The 19584-nt window shown below is 35.2% G+C and overlaps 1 protein-coding gene across 2 annotated transcripts; it reads right to left on the reverse strand.

The window, feature by feature from the left end:
• Nucleotides 1-1210: 1210 nt before the first annotated feature.
• On the reverse strand, nucleotides 1211-18668 carry LOC126706585 (serine carboxypeptidase-like 7). Of its 2 annotated transcripts, none has more exons than XM_050406115.1 (14): nucleotides 18428-18668; nucleotides 11976-12112; nucleotides 5500-5576; nucleotides 5280-5402; nucleotides 3680-3782; nucleotides 3528-3565; nucleotides 3306-3407; nucleotides 3080-3160; nucleotides 2834-2983; nucleotides 2534-2605; nucleotides 2083-2207; nucleotides 1788-1901; nucleotides 1603-1657; nucleotides 1211-1493 (listed from the first exon to the last, which is right to left on the reverse strand). In XM_050406115.1, the coding sequence occupies exons 1-14, from the start codon at nucleotides 18559-18561 to the stop codon at nucleotides 1410-1412; spliced, it is 1395 nt and encodes a 464-aa protein (XP_050262072.1). In that variant the 5' UTR covers nucleotides 18562-18668; the 3' UTR covers nucleotides 1211-1409. The 2 variants fall into 2 exon arrangements, with proteins under 2 accessions (XP_050262072.1, XP_050262071.1); XM_050406114.1 differs by lacking the exon at nucleotides 18428-18668 and adding an exon at nucleotides 12224-12488.
• Nucleotides 18669-19584: the final 916 nt, after the last annotated feature.

A 19584-nucleotide genomic window follows, 5' to 3' on the forward strand; every position in this document is an offset into this window, starting at 1 on the left:
TTAATCATGAAGTCACCATCAAAGGACTCATAATATCATATTGTACCGTTGAACTCATTTTATCACGTTGCTGAAATGGCATAAGTCCATTGTTGTTCTACGGCTAGAGCTACAAACTATGAAAATAAGTCAATCTTTCTCTATTTTCAAGATTACATTATTAAGTACATGTTAACTTGTTATCATTTTATCTCACTAATACTTCATTAATGAACATACATATTAATAAATTGATAGATAAGTCAATACTTTCTCCATCTTTGAAATTACATTATTAAATATATGTTAACTCATTATTATTTTACCGCTGGATGCAAGTTACTTTAATATCATCTCACTATTTAATAAACATGATTTCACTAATACTTCATTAATGAACATACATATTAATAAATCGATCTACCACCATTGCACATATATTATTTGAACATGAACCACCACTGGATACATATTTTTTTGGAAATGAACTACCATTAAACATATATTATTTGGACATGGACCATTGCTGGACATATCTTATTATGTTGAACATGAATTATGAACCGCAGCTGGACATGGACTATTGGACTCATCCCATTGTCGGACATTTGACACCTAATTAATTATTTTCTAATATTGGACATCACTTAATATACATAATAATAACGTATCAACTCACCATCTAATCAAAGCTATTATGCTAAGCATATCATTTAAATATTTCAACCATTATCATGATTCTAAGACTTTAGGCTTCATCTATTTTGTAGACTTAAAAATACACCGGAAGCCATTGGTCTATGCGGCCTGATGTTGAGTCTAGGTTGAACTCCCTAAAACAAATCCGAGCTTAGCAGAGTCACACTTCCAGTAGGAGACACGTGGCTACGCGTAAAAAACCGCCCCCGACAAATATCTGGACTGATCAAGACTTGGGTAGAATGAAATTTCGACTTCTTTTTTTAGCCGTTTCATCTAGGATTTTGGTGAATCTTATGTACATATGAATACAAACCCTAGAGTACGTTCTTTAAGACACAGGAGGGTAGTGTTATGTACACAAGTTTGGAGTTTTTCCAAACCCTTTTAAAGCTACAACTAAAGACTACATGCAAACATTGGATCCAATTATTTAGTAAAGTTGTTGCAGTCAGTTAACCATAGTTGCTGATCAAATATTTTAGTAGAAATCTCGAAGTCACGAACATGGGAGTTCGTGTACAACAACCCATAATAAAAGAGTCCGTGGATTCAAAACTTCGTGTAGTCACACCAATAAATACAACATGAGATAGCAGTAGATTTAGAGTTGAGTTCGTGGTTGAAAGTTGATTAACCTTGTGACATCAGGGACCTAAAACCCTAACACTTATTACTAGGTATAAAATATGCTTTAACATTCCTCCAAAAGCAATAATAGAAGGAAAGAACTAGAGAGGATAGTAGTGAATCCATCTATGGAACATGTCATAACATTCCTTGCGTTTGTACTCTGTTGGAGAGTGTCCAGCTCCCTACACAAATTTAAAAGAATTAATGTTATTTTATTTTATTTTAAAAATTGATTGCATAAATAAATGAAAATCTTTTAATGAAGTAAAAAATTAAGGTTCTTTTTCTTGCCTTTATAGTTGCATATGTCAAACGATATCCGCTATTTGTATATTTCCTTGTGTACCTAGAGAATAATATACACATTATTAACAATAAGAAAACAAAAACAACAGTAAAGCCTTAGTTTTAAGTGGGAAAAAGAATATGGAAGGAAACACAATGCTTATGTCCGATATCATATCTTATAAACTCACCCTGCAACCTGGCCATCAACAAACCATGGTCTCCATTCAGTATCAATTGTCAAATCTAGAGCATTTATCCATCGTTCAACAGCAATATGTGTGATAGTCATGTCATGATCCCCACTGCAAGAGTAAAATTGTAGATATAAATAAAATTATTAATTATCTGGCACATACAATTTAAATTACTGTAATTTAATTATGTAACTAATTCTTATATTTCAGTTTGGTTTTATATTTGTAATAGCATAAGTAATAATTAATACAAATAAATACTTAGTGTAGTGATCTTGTAGATTGGAACCTGAAAACCAGGATTTGCAAGCCTGAATTTGTCAGATTTTTATGATAGGGAATTGCATCTGCGACATTGTAGGAGTACACCGAGGTCAAGGTGATGTTGCATCTAAAGACTTCTTTGACTGTTCCCTGTAGAGATAACTCACAATACAAGCAGCTTAGCGCCCATCAGTTTTTCATTGATAGTACTTGAAATATTCACAATTTCTATTTTAATTGTTGATGGGAATGTTATTTTGTAAAAAAAAAATTGTCCTTAAACTTGTTGTTTGTTATTGTATTGAACTATCAAGAATTACTTATTTAGCACTTATTTGCTTTTCGTTGATAGTATACTTAAAATATTCACAATTTCTTTTTTAATTGTTGATGTGAATGTTTATATCGTAAAAGAAAAGATTTGTGTCCTCAAACTTCTTGTTTGTCATTGTACTGTACTATCAAGAATTACTTACCGGTCGAACATGAAGAGCATCTTGGACACTTCTATAATTTATCCATACGTCAAAGAGAATATAATCAAAATTCTGCAGAAATAAAGTGACAAATAAATAAATGAATAAAATTAGTTCCACTATTGTACAGTCTTACATTTATAACACGTGGATGAATGAGCATTTATAAGTTATAACAAGTGCAAGAATGTTGCTTTATCCACAGAAAAAAAAAAAAAGTTATCACAAGTGCAAGAATGTTGCTTTATCCACACCAAAAAAAAAAAAAAAAGGGCAAGAATGTGAGAGAGAGAATTTTACTTTGCACCAAAAGTCTCCATTCCTAGACCATGGTAGGATGAAATTTCTTGAGTTTTCTTTGAGAAATCCTTGAGCGCCTTCTTTTGGTTTTGGTGATATGAACGCACAATTGGGACCCAAGATATCTGCTTCATTTACTTGCTCTATGCACTAAATATTCAGATTAACGATCACTCATTGCTGGTGCCCATATAATCGACCAAAATATATGATGTTATAATAAACATAAGTGATACTCTATCCAACCTGGGATATTAGTGCAACTGCCACGGTGCAGTTTGCATTTGTCGAATCGGTGTAATTCCCATTGCAACTAGTTTTGGCTGACTGAAATAGCAGTTAATAAGAACAACTATGAAGATGACAGCCAAAATGTGAAACGCAAATGAAACCCAATTTGCTAGTTTTAGTTACTTATCAAAACTTGTCTTAACTTGTTATCAAAAAAAAAAAAAAACCTTGTCTTAACTACCTTATACATTGCATCAGATATTAGAGCCATTCGGTGCGCAAATATTATTCTTGTGTTAACTTGGAGATCTGAATTTGTATGTGGGCATCCAAGCAAGAGTCCCTTGCATTATTTTGAAGAACATTATATTCTAATATTCATCGAAATACCAAATGAAAAGGATTTATATTAAAAAGAAAAAAAGAGAGAGAGAAATTCAAGTCCAATAATTTGATTGTGTACTTTGATATTCACTTGAGGCTCAATTCCTGCTTCATTGCCTGCAACTCAATAAAAAAGAATCAAGTTTGAAGATTGGGATTAATATTGAGTATACCAAAGATTTGATTCAATGAGGTAAGCTCTATTAGATGCTTGTGATCAATATAAGTTACCATTTATAATATCTTGGGCTAGAATTGGGGTGACAATTCCTTGATATGAGTCGCTCCCAAGATAGACGGGATTGTTCACAAAATCTAAGTGTTCGATCAACCACTGTGTCACGAATAAACATATCATGAGTTAATAAAAATATGTTGTTCTTCCATGTAACTAATTTTAGCAATTTGGTTTTAAAAAATTACACTTGGTCTCCTCTTAAATCTAAAGGCCATAAAAAAAAAATTATAAATCTAAAATTTTAAATAAAATTAACAAGTCTAAAAAAATTAGCTTAATAACAAAAATTACCAATAGTAAAGCTAAAAAGATTAAACTCAATCAATAAATTTTATCCAAAACAAACAACCTGACCTTTTAAAAAAATTTAAATAAAATTATTTTGCTCTTATCCAGTAGCAAACACAAGCATCAAAGACACACACCGAGTTTCCTTTTTCATAAATGATTTCATTGTAATGTATTAAGGAACATTAATTTGCTTTCTCACTCTTTTTTTTTTTTTTTGTTTTTTTTGTTTTTTTTTTTTTTTTTTTATACTTTTGCCCTCCTAACTTGAAGTCCTGCCTCCATCTTTGCTCCTATGAGCATTAGCATAGACTCAATATTAAAAAACTATAGAACACTTTGTTTTTCGAATCAAATTCTTGCTAAATTCATCTCAAATCCCTTGCATCAAACTTAATAGGTCTACTAAATAGCAAATTATACTCCTAAACTTTGTAATAATTTCAATTTCACCCCTTGAATTTTCAAAATTTTGATCCACTCTCCTAAAGTTAGGTATTGTTTGGATTTGCTCCCTTCCATCAATACACTATGTCTGGCCTTTCATGCCAAATTGGCATCCCAATGACACCTTCAATGTTTGTAATTGATTTGGTTTTGCACCCTTCATGTTTGGGGCTATTTTGATTAATTTTGAACTCTAATGGACAGTTAGGCACGGTGCATTGACAGAAGCAAATAAATCCAAACAATACCTAACGTTATGGGAGTAGATCAAAATTTTGAAAGTCAAACACTATTTAGATTTTTTTTTTTTTTTTTTTTTTTTTTTTTTTTGAGAATCTACCCTGATGTTAGTAAGAATCACATTGGAAAATCAACAATTACAAGGGAAGAAAATTCTTGAGGAATAGACTCCATCCAAACAATTAAAGGGAAAGAAAACCTAACTTTCCCAACTAAAGCATGAACTACAGAATTACTCTGCTTCTTACATGAGAGGAGTGAACTCTAAAAGAGTTCGAGATAGACTAAACTTTGTTCAAGGCATTATCGATGGCTACACCCCATCCCTCTCTCCATGATCATTTAACAATGGTGCTAACAAAGCCATTATATCTAGAGAAATAATATGTCCACAACATTTTTACAATAAATCCTAAGTGGTAGATTATTACTGATTGTTATTGTTGGGGCAAAAAAGTAATTTTAGTGTTAAGTTCAAATTTGAACTAATAACAACTAACCACCTATGATTTGTTGTGAAAATGTTGTAAAAATATGGTAGGCGTAGCACCTCTCTTATATCTAATTAAATGTAACAATTAGGCATTTTAATTGGCTATCACCATCAATTACACTCACATTTCTCAGAAACTCATAGGCTTGTGCAGCTACTTTTGTGTCAGACGCGCTCCAAGCTTCCGAGATTGTTGCATAGGAGAAGCCAGCACCCACAGGCAAATCTAAAAATAACACATTGGCTGTCTGCAAAAGCATTATGATTATCACTTTAAGCAAAATTCGAAGGAAAATGTGTCTAGAATAATGGAAATTAATGAGAAATAAGTACTAAACAGTGTACCTTTGTCCATGTGTTTGGTTCATATATCAGTGTTGGTAAGCCCCCAGTGTAATCAGTGATATTGAATTTTAATGGGCCTACGAGTGAACATGGAAGTTTAAATGAAAAATTTCTAAAATATCATTGAAAATAAACAATGAAATTAGGGGAAAAAATAGAAAATTTACATTTAGAAATGGGTCTCGTGCATTATTTATGGGACTCACAAATTTCACTTTTTAGCAATTTTTTCATTAAAAAATGGATTCCACGACACTATTCATACATTTAAAAATTATTTTGCTACAGTATTTTCAATTTTCAATTTTCAGTTTTCAGCAAAAATAAGTAGTATCCAAACGGAGCCTAAAAGTCTTGATTTATTTTGGTTCAGAATGATTTTTCCGGCCGAAATATGATATTTTGTTTAGTATAGTCGGAAGAACCTGGTATGACCGGTATTTGAACCTGTTAATGTATATTATGTTATGGGCTTTAGGCCCAATTAGGTTACTTGTATAGCACACTTGTACTTGTACTACATTCTACTTGTACTGCACACATATGCCTCCTATATAAAGGCAGTGATGTATATTCTTTTATTTATGAAATACAATACAATTATTCTGTATTTCTAACATGGTATCAGAGCCACTGCTCTGATCCTTTGGTGTGCCGCTCTTAAACAGTCTTGTCTTCTTGGGTGTCCTCTGTAGCCGTTTTTGTGAGCAGCACCGCTGCCTTCACCGCGACTCCAGTACATCAAAGACCACTGCCTTGCCGCCACCACTGCTTCCGCTTCTCCGATCAGACCACAGACAGCATCATTGGAAAGTAGTCTCTCCGATCTGCCGTTCTGTGAAATTTCGTCTTCATCGGAGTCTAGATCCGGCAGAGAAATATGTGTGACTTCAGATGGTGGTATGCACGTGTGAATCTTCTTTGCTGTGTAGAGATGTTTGTTTGATGCCAAGAATGAAACCTGGCTCGATACCATGTTAAATATTAGCATTGATACATCATGTTGTGTATGCTAGAGTAGATGCGGAAGAGGAAGTATAGAGGAGGAACACTGAGAACACGAGGGTTACGTGGTTCAGCCTTACGGCCTACATCCACGGAGGAATCCCTTAAGGGCTACATCTTTATTGTATGAGAGTGTAGTACAATAACTTCCTGTGTTACAATGAACCCTAACATGAGTATATATAGGCGACTAAACCCTAGACTACTAGTACAAGCAGGAATGGGCTTGGGCCTATTATATTGGGCTAATATGTCTAATATATATCTCTAACAGCAACAATCGTCGCCGACAATCCAACAAACGTTTTTGCAATTTTTGCAAACGTTTTGGCCATAATATTGAGACTTTCTATCAACGCAACAAATCAGCTGTTTCCATTTCTGCTGCTACTGTTGCTAACACTGAGAGTGTCCAACCTATGGCTCCCGTCTCTGCAAAGTCTCAGTCTTCTGGATCCACTTTCACCATTTCCAGAGATGACCTTATAAATATCATCGCCAATGTCATTCGTACGGTTGGTAATGCATCTTATTCCTCTTCTTTCTCAGCTTTATCTGGTATGTCTCCTACCTCTTGGCTTATGGATTCTGCTTGTTGCAATCACATGACACCTCACTCGTCCTTATTTTCTGACCTTAAACCTGCACCGCACCCTCTTAATATTCGCACAGCAGATGGTTCCACAATGTCTGGTCATAATATAGGTTCCGTTGTGACCTCCAATCTCTCGGTTCCTGGAGTCTTTAATATTCCTGACCTTTCTTATAATTTATTTTCTGTTGGACAATTAGCTGAGTTGGGTTATCGCATTATCTTTGATTATTCTGGGTGTATTGTGCAGGATCCGAGGACGGGACAGGAGTTTGGGACTGGTCCCAGAGTTGGGCGTATGTTTCCCGTGGACAACCTTCGTCTTCCACTTGTTGCTCCTGTTTCTGTTGCTGCAGCTGCTACAGCTTCTTCAATTCCTTCCCTTGCACTTTGGCATGCTCGACTTGGTCATGCATCCTCCTCTCGGGTACAACAATTAGCTTCTAGAGGTTTGTTAGGTTCAGTGTCTACAAAAAATTTTGATTGTGTTTCGTGCCAATTAGGAAAACAACCAGCTTTGCCCTTCAATACTAGTGAATCAATATCCACTGATATCTTTGACCTTATTCATTCTGATGTTTGGGGCCCTTCTTCTGTCTCTAGTATTGGTGGGTCTCGATATTTTGTTATCTTTGTTGATGATTACTCTCGCTATAGCTGGATTTTTAATATGAAACATCGTTCTGAATTATTGCAAGTATATTCTAATTTTGCAAAAATGGTTGAAACTCAATTTTCCAAACGCATCAAAATTTTTCGATCTGATAATGCTCTTGAATATACTCAATATGCTTTCCAAGCTGTTTTGCATTCCTATGGCACTGTTCATCAACTAACTTGTCCAGGTACCTCTCAGTAAAATGGTAGAGCCGAACGGAAACTTCGTCATATTCTTGACACTGTTCGTGCTCTTCTTCTCTCTGCCAAAGTTCCTGCTCCTTTTTGGGGCGAAGCTGCTCTTCATGCTGTTCATACTATTAATCGCATTCCGAGTCCGGTTATCCAAAATTAAACTCCATATGAGCGCCTTTTTGGGTCATCTCCAGACTATCACCACCTTCGCTCCTTTGGTTCTACTTGTTTCGTTCTTCTTCAGCCACATGAGCATAACAAACTTGAGCCTCGGTCAAGGCTTTGTTGTTTTCTTGGCTATGGCGAAACTCAAAAGGGGTATCGGTGTTATGACCTTGTCTCTCATCGTCTTCGTGTTTCCCGCAATGTTGTCTTTTGGGAACATCGCCTCTTTGTCGAGCTCTCTCACTTTCGTGCCTCCCTATCTTCCTCCTCTGTTTTAGATCTTTTTCCAGATGAGGCACATATTCCTTCTGTAGCTGCTCCTGATCCTCCTGTAGTTGCTCCTGATTCTCTTGTAGACTTCTCTGTCCAACCACCAGATATCACTGATCCCTTTCCTAGTTCACCCTTTAATGAACAGGTGGAAGATGAACAGGTTGAAGACGAGCTACCCAACCCCAACCCTGAGCTTGGGTCCCCTGCTCCTGCTCCGCCTGAAGATCTTGCACAAGACATTCCACCTCGTCACTCAACTCGAGTAAGATCTATTCCTACACATTTACTTGACTATCATTGTTACACTGCTCTTGCTAGGGCTGTCCACGGGTCGGTCCGGGTCGGGTTTGTGTCCAACCCGGAACCGACCCGATCACTTCGGGTCTCCTAAAAATGGACCCGCCGCCGACCCGCCGACGGCAACGGTTCGGGTGGTCGGACGTCAAAATTTTCCGGTCGGTTTCCGGTCGGACTCGGATTGTGAGAATCACGCCGGATTTTTGCCAAAATCTGCTTATTTTTGCTGGATCTGACCGGATTTCGAAGAGAGCTTGGCTGATCTCAACGAGCTTAGGCCGAACTTGGAGAGATCTTGGCAGATCTCAACGAGATCAGGCCCGATCTCGAAGAGATCCGGCGAGATCTCGAAGAGATCAGGCCAGATCTCGACGAGATCAGGCCCGATCTCGAAGAGATCAGGCCAGATCTCGGCGAGATCAGGCCCGATCTCGAAGAGATCCGGCGAGATCTCGAAGAGATCAGGCCAGATATCGACGAGATCTCGCCGGATCTCGACAGATCGGACAAAATCCTATCGGCGAACTACTTCAATCGACGGAGAAAGACTTTCCGGTGTGTTTTCCGGTCGGGTCGGTTGAAATCGGTTTTCCATGCTTTAACCCGTCAACCGACCCGCCGGACTCGGATTTTGGGATCGGGGATCCGCCGCCGACCGTCACCGGCGTCGGGTCGGCCGGTTCTCGGGCCGGATCGGACGGGTTGAGCGGGTGGGTCGGTTACCGGGTCTGGTTGGACACCCCTAGCTCTTGCTACATTACATGAGCCTCACACCTATCGTGAGGTTTCCACTGACCCTTTATGGCAGATTGCAATGAAAGAGGAACTGGTTGCATTATCTAAAAACCATACTTGGGATTTGGTGACACTCCCTCCCGGGAAATCTGTGGTTGGTTGTAAGTGGATCTACAAGATTAAGACTCGCTCTGATGGGTCCATTGAGCGCTACAAAGCTCGTCTTGTTGCAAAAGGTTTTACACAGGAGTATGGGATTGATTATGAAGAGACCTTTGCTCCGGTTGCTCGTATCTCATCTGTCCGTGCCCTCTTAGCTGTTGCTGCTGCCCGTAAATGGGATCTTTTTCAGATGGATGTCAAAAATGCATTCCTTAATGGGGATTTACATGAAGAAGTTTATATGCAACCTCCTCCTGGTCTCTCTGTTGACTCAAATAAGGTTTGTTACCTTCGACGTGCACTTTATGGCTTTAAACAAGCTCCACGAGCTTGGTTTGCTAAATTCAGCTCCACCATCTCTCATTTGGGTTACATGGCCAGTCATTATGATTCTGCCTTATTTCTTCGTCGCACTGACAAAGGCACTATTTTACTTCTCCTGTATGTGGATGATATGATCATAACTGGTGATGACCTCAGTGGCATTCAAGAACTCAAGAATTTTCTCAGTCAGCAATTTGAGATGAAAGTTCTTGGACATCTCAGTTACTTCTTGGGTCTTGAAATCACTCATTCTACTGATGGACTTTATTTTACTCAAGCTAAATATGCTTCTGAACTCTTGTCTCGAGCTGGACTCACTGATAGCAAGACTGTTGACACTCCAGTTGAGCTTAATGCGCATCTGACTCCCTCAGGGGGGAAACCATTGTCTAATCCCTCTCTTTACAAACGATTGGTTGGCAGCCTAGTTTATCTCACAGTTACTCATCCAGACATCTCCTATGCTGTTCATCAGGTGAACCAGTATCTGTCTGCTCCACGATCAACTCACTATGCTGCTGTTCTGCGCATTCTTCGATACTTGAAGGGCACCCTCTTTCATGGCCTTTTCTACTCAGCTCAGTCTCCTCTTGTACTCCGTGCATTCTCTGATGCTGATTGGGCAGGAGATCCTACTGATCGCAGGTCTACTACAGGTTACTGTTTTCTCCTTGGTTCTTCTTTGATTTCTTGGCGAAGTAAGAAACAAACTTTTGTGGCCCGCTCCAGTACTAAAGCAGAGTATCGTGCTCTTGCTGATACCACATCTGAGCTCCTTTGGTTACGATGGCTCCTTAAGGATTTGGGTGTGTCCACCTCCTCTGCTACTCCCCTTTATTGTGACAACCAGAGTGCCATTCATATTGCTCATAATGATGTCTTTCATGAACGGACTAAACACATCGAGATTGATTGTCATTTTATCCGTTATCATCTTGTCCATGGTGCTCTTAAGCTTTTCTCCGTCTCCTCCAAAGATCAACTTGCAGATATCTTCACCAAGTCACTTCCTAAGGGATGCACTCGTGATTTGGTTAACAACCTCAAATTGGTCTCACATCCACCTTGAGTTTGAGGGGGGCTGTTAATGTATATTATGTTATGGGCTTTAGGCCCAATTAGGTTACTTGTATAGCACACTTGTACTTGTACTACATTCTACTTGTACTGCACACATATGCCTCCTATATAAAGGCAGTGATGTATATTCTTTTATTTATGAAATACAATACAATTATTCTGTATTTCTAACATAACCAGAATGAAATTCATGTGTTTCTGTACCGTTTTAAGCTCGAGTAGGGAAAAATACTGGCCATATTGGCCAGTACGGTACTGTATTAACTTCCTTGCTCTAAATATATTCACAGTTGCCATCTTCTCTGATATTTAAAAAAAAAAAAAAAAAAAAAAAAAACAATTGCCATAGTTGCTATAAGAGGAATTCTATTGCCAAATCCCAAGAATTTCTAAAAAGGTTTCATTAAATATATTTTTATAATTTCAATAATCTACCATTAATTTTTTTTAATAATAAATTAATTTTGGGTCTTATAAGTTGGTTGCATTACACGTCTTAAAGTATGTATTTTAAGCTATTTTATCACGTGACTCATTATAAGTATATTAAAATTATTAATATAATTTACTCCAAGAAACTAAATTATAAAAAATTTCAAGAAATTCAAAGATAATTTCACTAATTTATTTCACATTATTTTATAATCTTTAATAATATGTATGTTTCTTCATAAGAACTCGATATTTCTTGATATGCAATTCTTATCAACTTTAAAGAAATTTGTGTTCGTATAAATTAAATTTAAAAAAAAAAAAGTAATTTTTTTATTATAAAAAAAGTCTTTTTTTGTTCTTTTTATTTTAGCTATTTATTTATTCTATTTATTATGCATCCCTTATCACGTGTGATTTCTTCAAGAATCTTTCTCGATTCTTGGCACATGTAATTTACTGAAAATTCACTCACTAGTCAGTGTAGTCACTACAATAAAGTATGAAATTAGTGTAGGGTCATTTAGATGCAAAGAGAAAAGGAAGAAGAAAGTCATACCAATCTGGTACAAAAATCCATTCAAAGCAGAACAACCAGGGCCTCCGTTGATGTAGAGCAAGAGAGGATCAGCTCCCGGGTTCCCTTCCGACTCGACGAAATAGTAGAAGAATTCCACTTCACCAACACTAATGTATCTATATACAAATTCCCATCAAACCATCACTAATCAATTAACCTGTTCTCTATAAAATCTTTAGAAAATAAATTAAGATATATAGTCTTAACTGCAGAAACTAATAGCATACCCAGTTTCAAGTTTAAAGGGCAATTCTCCAGGGAAGCCAGGAAGAGTCTTGACAATCCAGTGTGAGACTGCAGTTCTAGTGCCTGATACAAGCAGTAGAAGCAGCAAATACAAGCATACCGAACTTGATTTGGAAGACATTAATGTAAAGGTGATTATGGTTTGGTTATCAATTAGCCCCTAAAATATTTACTAATATTAGTATTACTAGGCTTCAAACTTACTAGTTAAGCTATGCTCATGCAGTTAGTTGTTTGATACTATCATACTAAAATGTAGGTATAGAAGGTTAGCTGAATAATCAAGAAAATAAAGCTCAAGAACGTTGGATGGAATGTTGTTGAGTTGAGTTTAGTAGTAATAAAATATGTACATTTGTTTAATTGAGCACTGAGGATGTCTTATGCTGGTAGAGTCAATTTTGTACCTAAAAAAAGAGAGAATTTTGTACTGTGCATCATTGCACATTTGGAACATAACTTTTTTTTTTTTGGGTGGTGGGGACCCGTGTTAAATTATATTTTAAATCCTATACTTAAATATGGTTTCAAACTAAACCTTATAATTTCTCTAGTTTTAAATTTGAACCCTAAACTTATAAAATCATATGAATTTAAACCTTCTACTTTTTTAAAACTCCATAATTCAAGTTGAACTAACAAAAACTACAGGGCTTAGTTTGTAATAATCTTAAACATCTTTAATTTGAAACTTTTGACACTATAAAGTTTACTTTGAAACCAACCCTAAATTATATGACTTTAAATGTAATTTGACGTGGTTTTTGTTTTCAGAGGGTGTAAGTTTCAAACCGTACTGGCTATGAAGGGGGTGTTTGGTAGAGGGGTTTGAGTAATGTTGTTTGAATATTTTTAATATATGTGTAGGTGAAAATGTTTGTGAAAATGTGTGTAAGTGTGTTTAAAATGCTCAAAAGTGTGTTTGAAATGGCCTACCAAACAGGCCCAAATTTCTCTGACAGGTGACCAAACTAGTACAAATAACCCTCCATTGCAAATCACTTTTTCGCTAGACTATTTTGGATGATTTCAGCAATTTCAGAATGTTTCGGTCATTCTAGTTGAAGTATTGATTTCTGTCCAAAATCTTTTTAGAAAAAAATCATCCAATTTTTGCCATTAGAAACCCGTAGATTCACAAAGGTAAGACATAACGAAGTTCAAACGAAGCCCACCAAAGTCAGTTCAAAATCTTTGAGTGATATTGAGAGCGTCTTATCTTATCTTAATAACAGGATTTTTTGTTTTAGTTTTAACATTTTACGTACTAAAATACCCTCATACAAATTCTTAAACTCTCTAAAATTCCCCAATCTTTTAGTTAAATAATTTTAAATTAAAAAATACAAATTGGTTAAAAGAGTAATTTACTATTCCTAAATTTTAGGCTTTTTCTTTTATCTTCTCTATTCAGCCTAAAACTTATGACACTATCTATATCTCATTTTTAAACATTATTCCATGTTACCTTACCTCTTTCTTAAAAAAAAATTACAAATGGTTATTTATATATCACTTTTAAACATTATAACACTAAACTTAAAAAACAAATAAATAAAAAAAGAGCATTATTGCATTTGCAAAGTATGCGTTATGAGTCTAATACTACTAATAACAAGATTCCCGGTTTGGGTTTCATCATTTTGCATACTAAAATTCTCATACAAACTCTTAAACTATCTAAAATATCCCTATCTTTTAGTTAAATAATTCTAAATTAAAAAAAAAATGGTTAAAAGAGTATTTTTTGTTCCTAAATTTTAGGCATTTTCCTTCTTCTTTTTTCTCCATTCTGCCTAAAAATTAGCACACGGTCTCTGTCACTTTTAAATATTATTCTACATTACCTTATTTCTTTTTTAAAAAAAATACACACTGTAGGGGTAAAGTCCCCAGATCAAACAATGGGCCTTGAGCCCTATACAGAGTCCAGCCACGTTCGAGGAGAAAGTGGGGCGCCAAAAGGGCTCCCGGCCCAACTCTTATGGGCCCGAACTTATTTAAAAGGCGGTCCGAGGAGGAATGTCTCCTTGGACGTGCCAAATATGGCTCAAACATGCATCCAAACAGCAATAAAGAATCACTCCAACGAGTATTGGTAGCAGGGATGAGCCCCACAAGCCCGGGAGAGGGAAGAGAGTATAGGATGTCAAGGGAGAGATTACAGCTGCCGCATTAAATGCAGGGAAGCTACTTTTCTGGCCGCATTAATGTGGAGAAGACAGGCGAACAGTGTTACCTTGGCCACTACAACTCACAGAAAGATAGGGGAGATGTCTGATGGGACGGGCACTCAAGTGAAGGTTCAGATGATCAACAAGTGTAAGGTTCTGATGACTTCAAGGAGGCTATATAAGAGAAGGGAATCCCTATGAAGAGGGGATCGGGAAAAAGGAGGAAGGAAGAACAGAAGAGAGAGAGAAAGACCATAGCCTTTGATTAAGAACAGAAGTGCACCCACACGTCTCCTCGGACCGAATATCCAGTGGACATAAAGGAGATATTCTTATGTTCAATTGTTGTATGGCTCAAAGTTTCCAACATTCACTTCGTTGGGGCCCAGTTCTGTAACCCGCTTTCTACAAATTCATTGTCTAGGGCTCCTTGGGCCATAATCACCTACCTGTTGGGCTTAGACCCCAATACGAGCCCATACACACACTATTTTATATATATATATATATATATATATATATACACACACACTTTAAAAAGATTACTTCCCCTATTTGACTTCTAATGCCTTTACATGAGAGTTGGAAAAAAAAAATGAAAAGTTTCAATTTCAAATAGTTTCTTCCATTCATATAGTCACCAACTCATGTATAAATAACTAATTAGAAAAAAAAATCACATAGAGAAAGATTCTAAGAATTAAGACAATATCTCAATCTTACTTCTAAATATTATGACACAAAGCCCCCCCAACCCCCCAACCCCCCCCCCCCCCCCCCACAAAAAAAAAAAAAAATCATTGCACACGCAAAGTGCGTGTGATTAGGCTAGTCTTATATAAAGGGCATATGCAAGACCTCAACTTTGTAATCCACGACTACGAGTATGATTCATATATATATATGAGAGAACATAATATATACTTTTATAATTTTGATCCAAGGGATTTACTATTGAAATGAAATTAATTAATTAATTAATTAATTAATATAGAGCAACATAAAGAATGACTTTTGTACTAACTGAAAATTATTAAAAAGTTTGTCTTTCATTATTTTTTAGTCTTGAATTGCATATTTGAATGTAGAAAACCAAGACTGCAACATGGATTAACATCATTGAAATGAAAGGAGCTTTGATCTTGGGGATTGGGTGAGAAGAGATGTGGCTATGAAGAAGGAGTTCATGTTCATTAGTTCAAAATTTCATTTTGGGGATTAAGAATTCAATCTGGTCTAAGTTGTTGCCTAGTGAGGATGGTGTTAAGTGAGTCATGTGAGAATCACGTGGGATTTTTAATTGTAATGGGAGCTAACGTGGAAGGGCTAACATAGAAGGACTATTTATATTTAAATTTAATTTATGCCATGTATGCATTCCGTTTACCACTTGAGTAAATTCCGTTAGTCATCTAACGATAAGAACCAAATTGATTGTGACTTGAAAATAGCAAGGACCAAATTGACTGTCCACAAAATGTAGGAACCAAATTGACCGTAACCTCAAAATATATGGACCAAAATGGTGTTTTCACCTATTTTTGCCACACGAGGTAGAAGAAATAAAATTGATTTTGGGAAACTTTGGGGTGAGAGCTCGTACGGAGTCTTGAAAATAGTAACTTTTGCTTGTCGCCTGTAGACATACTCCCAACTAATTTTGGGTACAAACCTAGAGCTATGTTCATGAATTTGTGCAGAACACAGGCCATTGCGTAAAATACAAGAAAGACAAGGCAATAGCTGCTGTTGGAGCGCTGTCCTGCGATAAGAATATCAGAGTCCATGAAGATAATGCAAGCCTTAATGTTAAAGCAGCCAGGTCTCTCCATGAAGATAATGCAAGTGAGGAATGCTGAACTTTTTCAGATACTGAAGAGGGTCCCAGGTTGGAAGAACCCGAAACAATTTGGTTCATTATCTTGCTGAAGTTTCGAAAATGCTTGTGCTTGGAAAGAAGAAACTCCAAACTTTATAGAAAAAAATGCATCTTTGATGTAACTTCAAATCAAATCATCAATATCAATATATATATATACATATATATAAAAGCAGAGATCTCAGATGGGAAAGCATGAGGTTCTATCAAGTAGCATATTGTATGACATTTTTTTCATTTAGGCTTTCCATCTCATCTAAATTTAGCATTTATGTCAAATTATTAAGTAATGACAAATGCATTTATTTCAATATATTAATAAAATTCAAAGAATTTGTATACATTTATAACTTAACATACTTTATTTTGATACGGATAGATCTAAAAAATCATGAGAAATGTAGGAATCAAAAAAACTTTTCAATTTTCTGCGTAAGACTAACTTCAATGTAGAATTGTAAGAGTCAAATTCAATAAATTAGGTAAATACTATGTCTCAACATTTGTCCAACATAAATCTCTATTTCTATTGGACTTAAAAATTAAACTTCCATAATTTTCTCACAATATCTTTGCTTTTTTGTTTGAGAGGTATGTTAATTTTCAAAACTTCCATAATTTTCTCACAATATCTTTGCTTTTTTGTTTGAGAGGTATGTTAATTTTCAAAATATTATGTAAACGTTTTTATTTACGTAGCATTGTAATTTATTTAGTCTTATTTTTTCATATTATGTGCCAATTTATATTTTTGGTTTTCTGTATGATGCGTGTACTTGGTAAAGATCTATTTTTTGCTACTTTTAGTTCAATTAAAATTTGAAGGTTAAATTGTGATATTATTGCATCACTATGATATTATTTTTTCTATTGTTGTATCATGATATTCTAGAAGATTTTATAACAAATTGATATATAAAACATAAATAATACAAGAAAGACACCTAAGAACCAATAGGTTTGTGGGTGACAATATGAACTATGATTTGGTAATATTTCTTGGTTGCATAAATTAAAAGAATTTTCCCCCAATGTATTTAGTTTGAATTTAGTTTTAGTAGAAATCCTCATAAATTAAGTGTGACTAACAATAATAGCATCTATGAAATCAGTGGATTATAAATAATTTCTTACAAAATTTATCAAAATGCCAAAAATAATAACAATAACAATACATAAATACATAAAAGCGTTCCTCACTTTAAAGTGCAGCCTTCAACTTTACTAAATATACTAAATAAAAACAAGATCTGACAAATAATTAAAAGGGAACTTGAAATGAATCTAATCTTGCCCCGATGCCAAACAAATGCCAGACAGAATTTGTGCTGAAAATAAGCGCTTTACCATTAATTAGCTAAAAATACTGAACCCAATGAATTTAGAGAAAGCAAGGGAACATAAAGAGAAGGAAAACTTTTGCAACAATGATCAATATATCCCGTCAATTTAATCAAAGTCCTAAACGACATATAGGGTTTGTCTTGATGAGACCAAGATCCACCTGCACAAAACAAGAGACAAATGAATGAACTAAATCCATTATGAAAACAATATGACCCTCATAACCAGAAGACAGAAAGGGCATATAGTAATTACCTTGTGCCCAAACAGATCCCGGATGTTATTATAGCCGTACAAGATCATAGTCGGCCTGGGTTTGAAAGAAAAATAAAGAAGGAAAGAAGAGGTCAATAATGTGTCAAAAATACTTTCCCTATTGCATTTGCATGCTAATGCACATAGAAAACATATAATCAGCGTATTCTATTCAATTTTTCTTCTCTCTCTTGAACTAAAAACAAATTTTCTTACCTCTCAAGGGAAAGGCCCCATGCAATAACACGAACATCTTCTGGTAATCCCATAGAAAGCAACATTTCAGGTCTAAACATGCCAGAATTTCCAACCTCTACCCATTTACCAAAGCCTTCATGGTAACTGATAACATAAAGAATAATATATGAAATTCCTCCTAGGCAAAGATGAAACAGCCTTTTAGAGAAACTCACAAAATAATATATACAAATTCCCATTAACACCATCACCAATCAATTGACCTGTTCTCTATAAAATCTTTAGAAAATAAATTAAGATACATAGTCTTAACTGCAGAAACTAGTAGCGCATACCCAGTTTCAAGTTTAAAGGGCAATTCACCAGGGAAGCCAGGAAGAGTCTTGACAATCCAGTGTGAGACTGCAGTGCCAGATACAAGCAGTAGAAACAGCAAATGCAAGCATACTGAACTTGCTTCCGAAGACATTGTCAAGGTGCATGCATGTGGTTTGGTTATTAGGCTATTAGCCTCCAAATTAATATTATGTACAATAACTAGGCTTCAAACATACTATTAGTGAAGTTATGGTGTGTGTTGGTTGAAACTTAATATCAGGTGAATGACCAAGGAGTCTAGCTCATGAGCGTTGGTTGAAATGTTGTTGAAACAATGAAATGCATGGGCGGCGCCTAGAAAATTTCTTTGCATAATTGAACCCATGGGCGGCCCTACACATTCTCAGGGGGTTCAAATGAACCCGTGACTTCCCCAAAAAAAAAAAAAAAAAAAAATTTATATATATATATATATAATTTGCTAGTTTAATACTATAATTTTTTTCTTAAAAATATATTTACACACCCTTATTACAAGTTTTTCCAACTCTAAGAATAAAGAGTAAGTATTTGTGAATTGTAAGTGTCATTATTTTTTATAAATTTATATTATGTGTGTGAGTATGTCTAATATTGATTGTGCGCATTATTTTTTGTTATAATATTATTTGTGTGAATTATGATGTGTGTGGATGTTTGTGTGTACATTATAATATAAATATATATAATTTAATAATTAGGAAATAGATATGGTTTGTTACATGTTTGTATATTGTTATTATGTTATAATAACTTTTTGTTATAAAGTTAGTAAAATTCAAGAAAAAAAAACGTAAAGTTAGTGATTGTCCAAGTATTTGATTGGTTAAGTGGACACTAGTGTATAATTTTATTTATGAATGAGTGTGGTTGTGTACGTCAATTATTAATACAAAGCCAATGAGTTTAGTTTAGTCATTTAGTTTAAAATATTTTTATAAATAAATAACAAATAGATAATAATAACTGCATAAAAATAAAAATGTTAGATAAACTTAACAAAATAAAATGATTATAGGCTCATAACTCCCCACATTGGCAATAGATACTTACTAGTCGCTAACCCGTGCGATGCATGGGATAATTAGTTAAATAACTATTACAAATAGTTTAAAAAAAAAAAAAAAAAAAACTA

Source organism: Quercus robur, chromosome 11 (genome assembly GCF_932294415.1).
Source record: "Quercus robur chromosome 11, dhQueRobu3.1, whole genome shotgun sequence".
Taxonomy (NCBI): domain Eukaryota; kingdom Viridiplantae; phylum Streptophyta; class Magnoliopsida; order Fagales; family Fagaceae; genus Quercus; species Quercus robur.

Coding starts and splice junctions, on each gene's coding strand:
- LOC126706585 (XM_050406114.1), bottom strand. CDS start 12,363: ATGTCTTCCAAATCAAGTTCGGTATGCTTGTATTTGCTGCTTCTACTG. Junction 2,984..3,079: donor CAGTTGCACTAATATCCCAG/GTTGGATAGAGT, acceptor CTGAATATTTAG/TGCATAGAGCAAGTAAATGA. Junction 2,606..2,833: donor ATGGAGACTTTTGGTGCAAA/GTAAAATTCTCT, acceptor TTATTTCTGCAG/AATTTTGATTATATTCTCTT.